Source organism: Pungitius pungitius, chromosome 9 (assembly GCF_949316345.1).
Source record: "Pungitius pungitius chromosome 9, fPunPun2.1, whole genome shotgun sequence".
In the NCBI taxonomy this organism is placed as follows: Eukaryota; Metazoa; Chordata; class Actinopteri; order Perciformes; family Gasterosteidae; genus Pungitius; species Pungitius pungitius.
Window position 1 is genome coordinate 16,435,194 of NC_084908.1, and position 16,325 is coordinate 16,451,518.

At 47.5% G+C, this 16,325-nt stretch overlaps 1 protein-coding gene across 1 annotated transcript in view; it reads right to left on the reverse strand.

Moving 5' to 3' along the window:
- Positions 1 to 16,325, reverse strand: part of nr3c2 (nuclear receptor subfamily 3, group C, member 2) — a 50,708-nt gene that overhangs the window by 12,737 nt on the left and 21,646 nt on the right. The window contains exon 3 of the mRNA XM_037471140.2: positions 5,357 to 5,484. Within this exon, the coding sequence (XP_037327037.2) occupies positions 5,357 to 5,484 (128 nt within the window). The remainder of the gene's footprint in view (positions 1 to 5,356; positions 5,485 to 16,325) is intronic.

The window sequence follows — 16,325 nt, forward strand, 5'->3', positions numbered from 1 at the left end:
AGTGCACAGTGTGTCTGTCTGACTGCTGCCAAAAGCCAAGGAACCGAGCTGCAGGGGGAGAGGCAGCAGCTGTAGCCCCACCACTATTTCTGGCTAAATCACATGACCGTTACATAAGCCCATTTTTCTTGCTCTAAAAAACAGTAAACTGCGACACAGGAAACACAACGCTGCCACCCCCCCCCCCCATCTCTCTCTCTCTCTCTCTCTCTCTCCCCCCCCGCCCCCTTTTGTGCACGTGCACGCACACAAACACTTGCTTGGATGGGGCCGGACCAATTGGCAATTCAGAAAACTCTGGTGCCCTTCCTGTCAACTGTTTAGCTCATTCTCGTGAATCTTGTTAATAACCGTTGGAGTGAAATACACTTCATGAGACAAAGCCGTAGTCCGATGGTGTGTGTGTGTGTGTGTGTGTGTGTGTGTAGACGTGAAAGGGGAGCAAAGTGGCTATGCGCTGTGTGTGCATGCCCTCACATGCCCTCCAACGGGATGTTTACCTCTGAATATCTGCATTTGTTTACCGATGAATGCTACTTTTTAATCTACCTTAAAGTACATTATAATATAATCTCCTATAATAGCAAGATATTTTCATTTTGTAATTAATAAACGATTCCTCGGACACTGTTTTAAACTTGAAAATCAAAACTCCAGTCTGCCGGGTCCAATGCATCCTCCATCACATGGCAACCCTAAGAGTCTTTTAAATGGAGTCTGCGCGGGTCTACTTTTAGCTAATGATCTCACAATCTGGCAACGACCCGCTGAGTACTCCCTGCTGTCTGTCAGCTCCGGCATCCTCAATTACGAGGACATCCTTCTGAAAAGAAATAGTCCTTCCTGCGGGGACCCCGCTTTAACAAGTGTAATACAAAAAAAAAAAGTGCCCCCTGCCCCCCGGCTCAGCTACAGTGCATCTGCTTTATAAATAATATTCAGACAGACTTTGCTGAGATAGAGCCTTTAACCTGACATTTTCCAGCTGACCCCGAATGATAAATATCATTCATATTGAGTGCAGATTTCTTGGTGTTAAGCCCGTCTCGCAGTGATAAGATGACGTATGAGGGATGTGCTGAAAACATCCCAAATCTCCCTCTCATAGAGCATTGCAATTGAATCATTCGCACCACACATTCGTTTTCAATTCTGTGATTCATCGGCCATTATGGTAACCCAAATTAGATGGCCAACAGAAACACCAAAGAACCAAAACTGGATTCTCAGATATGTAATTGTCGTTACCGCCTGGCCAGCAGTGAGCGAGTCCCTGCCCAGGAATGACGGTGCTGCTGCAGTTCTTTGGACAACACCAAAACAGCTGGAGCTCTACAGCAGCTCTACACAATTAAATGTTAAAATAGAATGTCATAGAAGTTGTTCTTTTGTTTACGAACCTCTTAACTTCCATAATTGTTTTCTGTTTTTTTTTCGTAGGCATTGTGCTGTGCATTTCCTTGTGACATATATTTTCACCATCTGCTGTCTTTTCACATAACGCGGTGAGTCATTATTTTTTAATGTAGAGAAACAGCCAGAAATGGCAGTATTCACGATAAGGCATTCCCTTTCTCCATTCTTTTTATTACGTTTATTTTTAATTATTACATCTATTGGCGACCAATCAGCAGTGAAGAGGCTGATAAAGGCCATCAGATTATTATTATTATTTGGTTAAACACCCACTGACTGCATTATTTTTGTATTGATGTAAAAAACAAAGGGGCAGAGGGAGGGCAGATTAAATCCACAAAAGGTCAATATATAGGAAGTAATGTGTGTGAATAAATGAGCGATTTATGTCTTCATATAAGTCTGCGGTACCTTTACCTTAGATGTCATATTTGGGAAAAGATACCCTATGTTGTGGTATGAAAATAATTTGTCAATTAGCTGATGATTTACTTAATCAATTACTTAATAATCAACAGCAGGCTAAATAATGCGTGTCTATTTTTAAAGCGGAAAGGCTGTAGAAAAAAACCAGCTCACAGATACACACTGGGACGGTAAATGTATCTGGGATGCTTTGGAGGGACCCTTCCTCCGGCTGCATTCTCCAACCTAAATGCCTATTAGCTATGTAGGTCACACACATATTTACAGTAAGCTTTGAAGATTTAATTTCTGCGCATCTGGAATGCGATACCTCTTAATGAGGGAGCGCATGCGTGCATGTGTTGCATACGTTGCATATGCATGTGTGCATGCTTGGGTCTTCACCCGTGTTGCATGCAGTTTCCTTTTCAAAGAGGCTTTGGCGTGAGTGTTGTGGAGCTGGAAACAGGGCTGCTAAATGGCTTCAGTCCAGCCCGTTGTTACACAAGCCTTTTCGCACACAATCTGAAGCATTCACTCCGGCAAGGGGAGGGAGGCCTCTATTCCCCCGGCCTGAGAGCCCAACGAGATCCTATTGGACGGCCGGTGCTGCCAGTCGCGGGAGAAGCCGGGCGAGACGTGTCCTCGGGTGACCTCTCCCACAGAGGCGGTGCCTGAGGAGCGCGTCTTTGGATTGACACCAGCGCCTTGGAAACCGCGACCCAGTCACATTGCAGAACGCGGCGAGGTCGACCATGGTCTCAACAAGAGAACAACAAGCGAGAAATCCAGCTAGCGAGCTAAAATCAGGGTCTGGTGTCATTGCACGGAGCAGACGTGCCAAAGCCACCGATGACATGTGAATAATAAGCTTGCATTCAGCTCTGAAATGCGCTCCGCATGGAGCCCTTCATTGAGTGCAGCTGTCTTGTATCAACAAACCAGTCTCTAGTGGAGCGGGTGCAGGGGAGAAAGCACATACGACTTGCATTCATCTATTTCCACATTTCATTAGCGATGATGGCACGCATCTACAAACTTTGTTGTTAAAGCGGCGGAAAGCATTTCCCCCGCAGGTCGTTTCAGTGGAGCCAATAAGTCGGCTGCGTGTTTGCATGTGACAGTACAACTGCAAAACATGTAAACATAGGAGAGGTTATTCAACTTCTCCTATGTTTACTCGGTGTTTAAGTGATGTAGCTGCCATCCTGTATTGGATCAACCGAATGCCTCGCAGTGAATAGGAGGAGCAGGTGGATGATGTTTCTTTTATGAAATAAGCAGACGTGAATGCGAAAGCTTAAAGGATGAGCCGAGGGCCTTTTTGAAAAGCGCACAGTCTGTATCCTGCACGTAATTCAGCATTCCTGCATAACCTCGGTAATAAAGCACAGTCGACTTGGCCTCATGGTAGATGTGACAGGTGGAATTACTATGCGTTCTCCTGAGGAGGACAGCGGAAGTTCCCGTGTGACCTATAGATCTCCCCCACACAGAGGGTCTGAATGTAAAGCCCTCACAGAATAAACACAGAAAAAAACAGTCGGGCGGGATTTCACCGGATTTGTTGACGAATGCGGAATGCTAACTAGCTCTGTAGTAAAAGGCCGTGAGCCACGTTAGTCGTCTAATGAGCTGCAGCCCACTGAAAAGTTTGATCCCCCCCCCCCCCCCCCGAGGCAGGCGGTGCCAGAGGAAGTTAAGCACGGGGCTGCATTATTCCCCCTTCTGCAGATGCCCGCTGTCTGCAGTCGTCTTTTAAATCTCGCACGGTTGAGCGTTTGCAACCTGGGGAGGAGGAGGAGAGGGAGGAGGAGACACTGGGGGAGGGGAGGGGAGGTGAGGGGAGGAGCCAAACGTCTTCTCGCGTCCTAATTCACCGCCTCTTCGTCGCCTACTGCTGACACAGCGTTTTCCCATCCCTCTCCCCGTGTGTTACACCCCCCCTCCCGGCTCCTCCTCGCTTTATCTCTCTGTCGGCGTCTGACTTTTTCTTTGTCCTTCCTCCCCCCCCCACCCCGCCCCTACCTCCCTCCCTCCCTCCCCCCCTCCCTCACTGTATCTGTTTCACTGTCCTCTATCGCTCTTCACTTTGCAAAATCCTTCTCTCGCTGTTTTCACCCTTTGCCTCCCTCCACCTCGCAGCTCTCTTTACACCTCAGCAGCAGCAGCAGCAGCAGCAGCAGCAGCTGTGGAGGGGGTCAAGTAAGGCAACGGCCCGCTTTGCACATCGGAAGGGCACGCCGGGCGCGCACAACCTTGATGACATCACACCACGGGTGCCCGCTTGCCCTCATTACGCTCCGGTGGCTCGCACTGTGGCGTTTGTCTCGCAGTGCGGAATCAAGAGGGGGGGGGCTTCCGGGTGGAAACACGTAGATGCTCATGAAGCGCAGGGCGAGGCATTCGATTCAAAAAGGGCATCGCATAATCACTGGGAACATTTTGCTGTGATAACGCCAAAAAAAAACAGAAAGACCCAACGCAGAAGTCACATCTTCAGCATCCGCCGGCGGCTGCCTGCAAGCAAGAACTATGGCACGTCTGATTCGATAACCCCCTGCCACATAATCTGGTTTCAAGTCTCCGTAATGAGAGTTTGTAAATATCATCAAATTAAAGGCATGATTTGATTGGGAATAAGCGTAATTCCTCCAAACGGCCAGAAAAACACCTCGAGGGCCCGGCGGCTGGCCGGCAGCCTTGTTTGCTTGGTTCTTTTTTCCTGCCTTCACCGGGTCCGTAAGAGTGCGTCGGGGCCTTCAAACACTCATTTTAATGAGCGAAGCCGACGCCTCGGGCACAAAATGAAAAGCACATTATGGCAGCTCGTGATTTTCCCTCGGCTAAATATAACTTAAAGGGCTGCTGCAGGACATTTACCTCCTGAATGGCTTTTCCCTTTTCTTATACGCCTCTCCCCTCGGTCACGGTCTATAAATAGAGCGAATGGTTTTTTTTTTGGTCATTTCCAAAACAAGAAAATAAATAGGTCTTCTTTAATTTAACGGGTTTGTGGAGCAAATAAATTCAACAGTTAATAACACTTCCAAATAATAATAATCAACACTGTGCAAAAGAACACGCTGCTTCATGTCTGCTCAGGAAAAAAAAAAAAGATTATCCGAAATTTGACCAAAAAAACCTGTGTCCTCATTTGACACTAGAGAAACTTGCTGAATAATGGTAGCAGTAGCCTAGTATTAGTTTTAGGATAAGAGTATAGATAAGATATGTCACTTATCTGTTAACAACAAAGTAAAAAAGAGGGATTTTCTTCTTTTTTTAGGGTTAAGTGGAAGAAAGTGCGCGCTTAATGCTCTGGAGCAGAAGAACACTTCTTTACACTGATATTTGCACCAGAGACTACTGGCTACACAGCTTTCTTTGGTCTCAACTCAACATTCTCCAAATGAGTGTCTTTCCTTTGCTTTTTGTCTCCGGTCACAGCACTGACAAATATATTCACGCTCCCTTGAGCTGCAGCGCGTCGAGTTCGCCTCAGACGAGATGCCTCGCTTGGACGCACGCGTACCTTCCACGGCCCTTTTGAAGAACACCTTGCAGCTTCCGCACGTCACCACGCCGTAGTGGCACCCCGACGCCTCGTCTCCGCAGACCAGGCACACTTTGGCCGTGGAGGACAGTTGTCTCAGTGGCGAGCTGGAAGGACACAAAAAGGCAAAGAATCAACAACGGTGAGAGTCTCTGAAGTCGACAGCAGAGCCGAAGGCAGATGCCCCCGCGGCGTTGTTGGGTGATTTACACCGTGGAGCATTCCTTTGTTTGTTTTTTTTTGTTTTTTTTTACGACCCAGTGTACAGTAGCGGCACCGCGAGGCTTCCCATAAAGACGTTAGGAAGGCTTTGCACTCCACTGATTTATAGCTTCACCGGGGCTTAAAGAGACGCCAAGGACAGAATTACAGAGGAGATTATTTAAATTCAATAAGCAGAGAGAAACAGAGCAGGATGTCAAAATTAAGTAGGGCCCAATAACACTTGCCCGCCCCCCCCCTCCTTCTCTGGCGAGAAAAAATGGAAAGCGCTGGAAAAAGTATTGAGTGGTGGCCAAAAATAATACGAACCGTGATCGAGCAAAGATTTGACTCTGAAGTAGTGTAAACTGTGCAACGAGTTCAGGTTCAAAGACCACAGCTGAGAATCGCCCCCCCCCCCCCCCCCCCCATGTCTGAATATTGTCATGTAGTGACTAAGGCAGAAAGCCGACTGATTTCTACGTTTACATGACAATTACATCTGGGGATCCTCATGCAGTGCTCGATGGGAGAATTAGTTATTTGTTATGGACTACTGTTATGCGAGCAGGGGTCGAAGGTCAAAAGGGAATTTGGTCTATTGGTCTATTAAACAGAAGAGGGAGGCTCAAGGCCTGCCTTCTCTGTCTTCGGGTCGTTCGTTGTAGTGTTTTCGTCTCAAAACGTCAATGTGGTGAAATTCAAGTTGTTGGGGCTCTCATAATGTCACAGATGAATTATCTCTATTGTCAATATTGAGATAGCTGTTCTGTGCACAGCGTCGGCATTGCAGTCGCAGTAAATCAATTGGGATGCATGGGCTTCCCAGAAATGCGGCACAAGTAACGCAAAGTACTTAGTCAGTAGTACATTTTTTTGTACTGATGCATTTAAGATATCATGGGTTTCTTATCAATAATGTTAAATATAAGTATCGGCTTTGAAAAAAACAGTATGAATAGGACACGGATCAAAGTTGCCATATAGACATATTATTAACGTTTGTTTAGACTCCATGCTACGCCATATATTAAGCTCTGTAAGCCTTTATATCTAATGCACTTTGCACTTGAACATTAAGATAAGGTCTGCAGAATGTAAGGTGAGAGAGGGACGGGGGGGGGCAGGTGCATTTTAAAACCGCTCCAAGTACAGTCTGGTTGTAAATATGACATAGTTTCATCAGTCTGCAGAGCAAGCATGCCCTACGGATGAGGTTGAAGGGTTATCTCACATTCCGACATGCTACTCGTTGCAGCTACTTTGTGTACTATAATATTGAATAATATGAATAGATTGTGATACACGTGCATTTACATTCTGAGTATTCAAAGCTTCCTGCATTCGGGGATGGGTCTACAAAGAAAAAAGGGGGAATTAGGATGTCAAAAATGTGACAAGACGTTTCCCTTAATGTGCATACACGCGCACACACAAAGAACACAACACGTAGATGGGTACAAAGAGAGAACACCTTGTATCAAAACATTAAAAATGGCCTTTTCTGTTCTAATTACCTCCCTCCCATCTCAATCAATAACATGCAAGGTGATTGTCTGGTTAACATTCTCCTTACATCCTTCATCAAACCAGCTGCCAAGCACTCCCTCTCCCCCCCCCCCCCCCCCCCTCCCTCCCTCTCTCTGCCTCACGCGCTCCTCTCATGCACACACACACATTTCCTCCAGGGGACTAGCTGGAAAGGGGTACCGCAACAGCACACTCAGATACAATCAGGGCCACTGATCTAATTCCCCCTCGTCCATCTACACACACATTCAATTTGTTAGGACGCTTAGAGGAGTCTCTGGTGAGGTGTTTGTCTGACTAGATCTTTCTGGCACCGGGCCCCATGGTTTCAGCTAATGTGTGTGTGTGTGTGCGTGCGTGCGTGCGCGTGTGTGTGTGTGTGCATGCACAAAAGCGATCCATGTCGAGGTGTGTTTTTCACCGTGTTTCCCCCCGCTGAATGCCCACCTTCCCAATACATTGGGTATCCTTTCACACCATCACAAAGCAGCATTGACAAGAAAAGCAAATACAAGTTTACGCTCAAGAATAACACAAAGAGCACGCGAGAGGTCTAAAATGCAGTCGGTGGTCCACCCTTCTGATAGTGCCACACATTAAAACCTCATCGCTGCCAGCCAGACAGCCGGCCTGCTGGTCGACCAACAAGGTGACCTCCCCCCCCCACCCCACCCCTCCTCATAGAAGTATATAGGTCATCCACTCCCTCTGCTTATGAAAGCGGAGCGGACAGGGCAGGCTGCAGTGACGGTGCACCAACGGCTGCCAGTGGCCACAAAACTAAACACGAGCTACCAGACATTCCCCAAATTCAGGCTGTTTGAGCGCAGATGAGAGGCTGCAAATGAGAGGCTGCAGATGAGAGGCTGCAGGTGAGAGGCTGCAGGTGAGAGGCTGCAGGTGAGAGGCTGCAGATCAGAGGCTGCAGGTGAGAGGCTGCAGATGAGAGGCTGCAGATGAGAGGCTGCAGTTGAGAGGCTGCAGATGAGAGGCTGCAGATGAGAGGCTGCAGGTGAGAGGCTGCAGGTGAGAGGCTGCAGATGAGAGGCTGCAGATGAGAGGCTGCAGTTGAGAGGCTGCAGATGAGAGGCTGCAGGTGAGAGGCTGCAGGTGAGAGGCTGCAGATGAGAGGCTGCAGATGAGAGGCTGCAGTTGAGAGGCTGCAGATGAGAGGCTGCAGATGAGAGGCTGCAGATGAGAGGCTGCAGCTGGGAGGCTGCAGATGAGAGGCTGCAGCTGAGAGGCTGCAGCTTGTCAGCGCGCGGCCACACGTGATCACGTAATATGATTTTAATGTGCTCGAGAGGATGAGGGCATAAGCCGCAACAAAGGTCTCCAGTCAGACTCCTAATCGGCACGTTGTTGGTACAAGAGCACACAACAAATAGATTTTCCCTGTTTATTTGTCTTTTTTTTTGTAGCTTACAATATTCTGAGGTTGCAACTTCTGTCCATTTCAATTAGGGTTTAAGATGACGATGTAGCGCTGGAAGTAACATTGTTTTTCAGTCCTTCAGGCACGTTTGCATCGCTCACATTAACTTTTTTCATTTTAGGTTGACGAAAAGTACAGTGTAATACTACAAGAAAATGTTTTAAGAAATAAATTAAGTGAATTCATCCCTGTTTGAAATGTCCTGGATGACAAAGTTCTTCAGTTGTGTTTTTTTTGTGTTTTTTTTGCGACCCCTGTCTTTTATTTCTGGGTACAATCTCAGACTGACTCAATGGGACTGACTGCACAGATCAAAGGTCTCATTCTTCGCTCCAGTTGTTGCTTTTTTCCTCTTCCTACAGAAACCCCAGGGCAGCGGTTTCATTGTTTTCGGTGTCCTTTCATCTTTAAAGATTACACACAAAGCTAACAACTGATTTAGTGGCTGTTTATTTCCCACGAGGATACAGATGAGCGCGAGTACACAACAACGGTTTTCTTCCCACCGAAAAAACGTGCTTAAAAAAAACAATGTTAATGAAACGACAAAAAAAGAAAATCCATTTGAGGTCGTTCGATAGCAGGTCCACTGGACAGATGTTTGGGCTCAAGATGGCCTCCGGCTACACGTAATTCCGATGTCACACTGAGAGCATTCTTTAAATGGTTCAAATATCTCCTCCCTCTCTCTGGCGGCGCTAGAAATGCTAAATCAGCGTGAACTGAGACGAGGAAGGACGACCAAAAACCCATCACGAGTCAATATTGCACTTAACAATGACAGCGGTTGGTCAAAAGGAACATTTTTTTTCCAAATTCGGAATTTGCAAAAACGGGTCATTATGGAGAAAAGGTCAGAAGTCACCCTGCGCTTTGTATTATGGGAACAATTAGTCGCCATGGAAACAAAACATGAAGTCAAAATAAATGACAAGTTAGAGATAAAAGGGAAGTCCAAAAGGCTCTATTTATTCTGAGGTTATGAAGATAACATCGTTATGAGGGGGGGGGGGATAATGGGCTGTCAGATGCTGCGTGATGAGCGACCCACGTGGTGAGGAATGAACCCTCTGATCCCTGTAAGTGCATTAGCACGACAGACGGTAAACAAGCAGCTGAACCACAGAGAGACTTCCGTTGTCCTCCTCGTGCACAGGAAATAGAATAAGAGGAGAGCTCCGACCCCTCCCCCCGCCCCCCACCCCCCCCCCCAAAGCGGTTTCACGCTGGGCTTCATCGCCGGACGATCTGAAACGTGGCCAAAAAAACAACAACTATTAAGTGGCCCGACTGAAGTAAATTCCCAAAGACCTCTTCTTTTTTTCTCTTGTTAAACAGCCAAGGAATCTCATTTTTCTCTCCAGTTTGTAACCCCCACAGCTTCTTCTGATCTTTCTACTGGCTCATTACAACCATCAGTAAAGCGGAGCCCTTGTCAGAAACCTCCGACCTGTAGTTTATTTGCTTCAAATCAAAATTCATAACATCAGCCCCATAACGTTCACTTGACAACTGAATGGAAACTCCACTTCTGTCTATCACAAACACACACAGACACACACTCCTGAGCTGTACTGTATTTACAGTGCTGTAGAACCAGCCGCCCACTGTAAATATAAATGTGTGTGTGTGTGTGTGTTTGAGCAGACACACACACACACACACTCTAGAGGCTGTTATCGGAGGGATCAGACAAGTACCACAGCCTTCCTGAACCTGCCCCTCATGAAAGAGAAGCATCCTTGACTCTGCAAAAAAAAAAAACGCACAACTTCCATGGTACAGTGCGTCTCTACAGCCAGGCCTACAATATTTATGTAATACGCACTTTGGCCTGCTGGAAAAACCTTAAGCTAGACCGGTTCAAAGACTCTTTATGTAACACACCACCCGGCATGCTGGAAAGGTAAAGGTGGATCGCTTTTAAACAAAGCCGAGGGAGACGGAGAGGGAGAGAAAGAGGAGGACAAAAAGAAGAAAAAAAAGAAACGGCTTACGTAACCGTGGGCAGACAGTATAAACATTAGGTCGACACCCACTCACCGCCTCTCAGAGGGAGAGAGAGGTCTTACGGGTTTGCGTTGGAGAGCCACCGGGGGATTTACTTCTCCTGGTGAAGGTGAGCCTGCCAGTGGTGCACTCAGAAACACCGGGGCCCCCCTCTCCGTCAGGCTTGTGTTGCACTTGTGTTAAAGTTACGGCACGATCTGCTCTGACTGGCTGCCCCCCCCTCCCCCCCCCCAAAATACAGGCAAATGAGGTGATTTCGCCGTCAAATTAGATATCGCATATTTGCCTTGTGTTGGAATCCGGTGTCCCGGCTGTGATTGCATTCCCTGTTTTACATTCCAACCCCCTCCAGCACTCGTGCCTATAAACTTTAAGTGACCCCCCCATTGTAAGGGCAAATCACGACTAACCGGCACGTATAAATCCTCTGTTTTGAGCGTAAACAAAGAAACACACGCACACACACACACACACACACACACTGAGACTACAGTAGGACTGCGATCTACACACACAGTCCAGCTGTATCTATCTCTCTCTCTCTTTTGACTTCAAATTCCAACAACCGAGTCGACAGCCGCTCCCTCCCGAACCTTCACCTCTGGAATCGCTGCCGAACAGGGGACCTTCGGGGTGGGTGCTTTCAACCAACCTGAGCCCCCCCCCCCCCCCTGCTGTCACACACAGTGGGAGAAATGAATCACCTGCGATACTTTTGGCGGAGACGCCGAGCGTGCAGGCGTGAGTCTCAGGGAGACGTCTTGTTATCTGTTGGGGAGGGTTTATGGTGGCTGGAAACTCCCGTAACTTAGGCCTGTCAGGGGCAGCTAGGGACCGATCACATTCGCCCAGTAAATATTTTTTTTAAAACAGAGGTGGAATTCCACGTGGAAGTGCTGTTTTTTTTTTCCTATACTTTTTAAACTTAAGTCCAGCCATATTAAAAATGCGGCTTTTTGCATGATGCCACCACGGGAGGAATGAACAGTTCCTGTAGAGCTTATGGGGTCAACACACCCACGCGTTCATTTTCTGACCATACGCAACCGGGTTCATTTACACACAAAACGCGAACCAGGCCAAAGACCTCCGACCAAAGACGCATTTGAGATGGACGAGGCGTGTGAAAGGTATTTGGTTGTAAAGTGGGTGAAAATCCCACACAACAAAGTTCATGTGAGGAACTCACTTAATCGATTCAATGCAGATGCCTCCGTGTGACCTCGATGTATAAACCAGACCGTCAGCGAGAAGATGGGGTATTTCCACGTTGTTATTCTTGACGCCTGTCATCGGTGTCGCAGATTCCTGGTGGAATCAAGCGGAATAATTGAACTCAGACCCCCAGCGGGGGATCAGCTTCCATCTTTTGGGCCCCACTGGAGGGAAGAGAGAGGCCCGGGAAGAACCAGGACCATGGCAGCGCCGGGAGAGCACCTCCAAACCCCTTTTTACTTGGTTACCTCGAATGCTTTCCCCATTGAAAGAGCTAATGGACAAATCAGCCAGTGTTGACTTTAATATGCTGAATGTGCCAAAGGTTCTTTAGTGTCTTTAAAAAGCAGTTTGGGTTGCTGGAATCAGAAAGCAGCCACTAAACAGCTGTGAACGTGTTGTTGTTGGGCATCTGGTGGATTTACAGGCGTGGGAAATAGAGAAATAATGCAAACAACAGGCCAGATATAAACGAAATGTTAGAAACATGAATAAACATCGAAATACCGGCTCAGTGACTTAAATCGAATTTCTCTCCTGGATATAAACCTACATGGTAACAGCGAAAACAAGCACGCCGGTTTGCCTCAAATCTAACTAAATACACACAAAAAAAGGAGCCTGTTTTTTTTACCACCTTTGCGAAACGTGGCTAAAAATGTACTCTAATCTATCTCACACGAACGGACCACTTCAAAGCGGCGCTGCTGAAAACGGGTTCTGTTATTGACCCAAATCCTTTGATTTCAGTGGCATGGGTGAACTCCAGACCCTTCCAGGTGTTTCAACTCTATTTACTGCTTACTTTGCTTTCTTTCCTGCCGACTCGTTGCGATGCCCCGGCACCCTGCAAAATGTGTCTCTAGACAGGTTTGGGTCAGGTTGCCTGTACAGCAGGTGACCTCCAAACTCAGCTTAGAGGCCCTGGGACAAATGAGAAAAACAAATCCCCAGAGAGGGAGATTATCTTTAAGGGATCAGTGCTGACCCGAGCCACCTCCGAGCCACACACTCCTCACCTCCTTCTCCTTTTCTCTTTCTAGCAACAGCTAGCCACAGTCAAACAGGTCAAGTCCCGTTTTCCATCCCACTAGTCGAGTACAGCGAGGGTCCAAGCGATGAGATTTATATTTAACAAAAATCTACTAAGCACAAATTAAATACGCCCGAACAGATCTCCTTCAAAAGGTGACCTTTCCCCTGTCCGCTGCGATTCAAAAAGGCCTCACTCTGAATGTAGGTTAATGTACGCTGGTGCTGACACACGGTGCCAGCAACCCTAAGCATTGGCTGTCACATGCGATCGTCCTCAACACCCACAGAGCGCCGCGGCCCGAAAGAGGGAAAAACCGCAACGCGCAGCAGCAACACACGCCGGCTTAGCGCGGCTGCTGCTAAGTGGATCGGAGAGTTTTTTTTAATTTTTTTTTTATTGTATGTATAGTTTAAAGTCTCGTGGCTTGCCCGAGAGTCACTGGGTATGAAACCACAACCTCAAAGAAGTGGGCTCGCATGAGAGCCCACCAGAGCCCGCGAGAGCCAAGTCTGGGGCTGGCAGGGCTCCAGGCGGTCGGCACCGCGGCAGCACATTCTGCGCGGAAGCTTCAAGAAGGTCTGAGAAACTGCTTCGGCGGGGGGCTCAGCCTCGACGGCGTGTGACAGGTTCGACAGCACGGGGGGAGCGGTCGGGCCCAAACGAGCTTCTGACGATCAGGTGACCCAACACAAACGTGCAGATGAAACCTTTTTTTTTTTTTTACTTGTTTAAAAACTACAAAAGGTCCCACGCAAGCGTGTGAAAAAAGAAGGTTAGAGGGCATAGAAACACACACACACACACACACACACAATAACGGGCCGGACTAAATGTGTCGGCTCAATGACCTTTTTCAAATTCAGTGTTTTCACCTCGGCAGGATTACGGGCCCAGATGGCCACCCGATGAACAATGCAACACCTGCTGAGGGACGGAGCCCAATTAGGGACAGACAAACCTGCGTCTACTACACAACAGAGTACGAGAGAACACACACGTATGAGTGTCATTCAGTCTTAAAGCGACCTCGGCATAAAGCGTCACTCTTCAGTCAACTGTCTGCACGTTCAACCTGCGGCAACAGCAACCACGCTATGACAAAATGAGATTCAGCTTTCTCTATGTTATACCATTTTAATCAATTTGTGTTTTTAATTGTTCTCAGGAATTACACCTTTTAGCTTTATGAACTTCTGTCCTCTTAACTTTGATTGATTAAACGATTAAACCTTAAAGAGAATTGAATCAGCCATACGTGTCTCAGTTCGACTGAGACACGTATGGCTGATTCAATTCTCTTTAAGGTTGATCCAGATGAATGGTTTCGGATCTCGGTTGATCAACAGAAAATAAATTCATCACATTTCACCGCACCTTGAATGCGAGAATGTGCTGCTTGTCTTCGTCTTATGTGACACTGACACTGAACATCTGGGTTTTAAGAGGGTCGGTCGGATCAACGGATAGAACTGAAAATGTTCTGTTTTATTGACAACAAAAAAAAAAAATCAACCTGCTGATTTTTGGCTGCAACCTTGGTCCTCGTAGACGTTCGCCTCGCTTTACCACATTCACGCGGTGTGTCGAAGAAGAAGAAGAAGAACAGCTGTGTGCGACATTATGCTCGGTTCGTCACCTGCCTGAACTGTCCTTGCCCTCTCTCTTCAGTCCACACGTCACAACAACGCAAACGGCATTCGTCAACATACAGTTTTCGGGTTTCACACCGCATTCTGATTCCCTTCACGCTGCACTTTTAATAAATCATAACATCAGGCTTTGCCACTAAGACGCCCTGTTCAAATAAAACATTCGCCCAACCAAATACTCCTGGGGCTCGGAATATCTCCCTTATTTTCCATCCCGGGGAAATACTGTCGATTCAGAGGTTTCTCTGCTTCCTCCCTCTCTCTCTCTCTCTCTCCCTCTCTCTCTCTCTCTCTCTCTCTCTCTCCCCCTCTCTCTCTCTCTCTCTCTCTCTCTTCCCCTCGCTGTCTTGTGTATACACTCCATCTCATTGTTTGAGGTGTAGGAAACTCTGAAGATTAGGGTAAATACATGACATCTTGAGCTTATGGCATAAATATTTAAGAATAGGAGACGGGCCTCAGGTAGAGAGAGGTGGGGGAGGGGGAGGGGGGGAGGGGGGGGGTGCGAGAAAGATATCTCATGGAGGAAGGGGATCTTATTTAAAGGCTGAACAAGGAGAGGGGAAAGAAAATAAAGAAAACGTGTCCCAGTCAGTCTCTTCTAAAGATGGATATCTGTTTTTTTAAGGAGAGCACTCAAGGTCCAAACTGAATGGAATCTTAGAAAATATTTTAATTACTTTTCTTAGTCTCATGTGACACGCTGAGCTCTTAAACGGAAGGCCGTGGGGATTTAGACGGTGAACAAAGGCTTCCCTCTGCGCAGCGGAGAAGCACCTCGACATTTTCTACCTAGTCACTGTTGCGAAAACCCATCGGCGCTTTAATGAGCAGCTTCATTAGAGGAAGTAGAGCGCAATTGCTTCCTCTGAACTAAGGAAGCGGGAAACAGCTGCGTGCGCCTCATACGGAGCCCGCACGCCTTCCAGCGAAGCCTCAATGGCGGATCCAGGTTCCTTGACGCCGCGGTGCAAGAGTGTGGAGAACATTGACGGCCCCTCAATGTGGCACTGACTCCTCTGTATGTACAGAGGGGGAGGAGGGGGGGGGGGGCTGTCTGTCCACGGAGGAAGCCTGTCGCAATAGCCGCGTTTTGCAGTGTGAAGCGTGCCCATTTCAATGGGACCTCCGGCCAAAAACATGTCAGAGGAAGTGCCAGAATACTTTGAACAGATTTGTCACCACCAAATCCCCTCGGGTGACACAGGGGTCATCGTTTAACACCCACTGAGCCTGGATATAGATGTTAAACACGGTTTAAGGCCTTGCATATGTAAAAGTGTGTCATTTTTTCGTTGTTTTACTGCCACAAAAATAAATGAAGGCCGCGTAAAGCCGGTGCAAAACTGAAGCTTCGCCTACTGTGCTGCAGATCACAGATTAAATACCAACTGGCCAACCAAAATGCATTCCCAAAACTGTGTTCTTTACAAAAATATGGAAGCGTTTCCTCCGATTTGAGTTAAATAGAGTAGTTCCCTGCAAACCCCCCTTGGTCAAAAGCGTCTAAGCCCCTCCCTCCACTCCGCGTGATGCGATTCAACTTTACTCTCGTGCCGCCTTTTGTTTGCTTAGGAGTTAACTCTGGCGTGCTGCTGAAAGTCCCCTCGCCCCCTGCTCACGCTGCCCCCCCCACCCCCGCCGCTCCGCTCCCTCGCGGACCCGATCTCCGGTAAATCTAGGCCCCCGGCTTGGAAACTTCTCCTAATTCATGTGGATTAAAAGCCCAGTTGTTGCAGAGGGCAAAGTGTGCCGTCATGGAGGCAAACGTCAACATTAGCGTCACGCTGGGAGACTTCATATTATATTGTGTATTGGAGGCATTTAAAAAAAAAAAATAAAAAAAAAATCAATACATGTTTAGTTGAACTG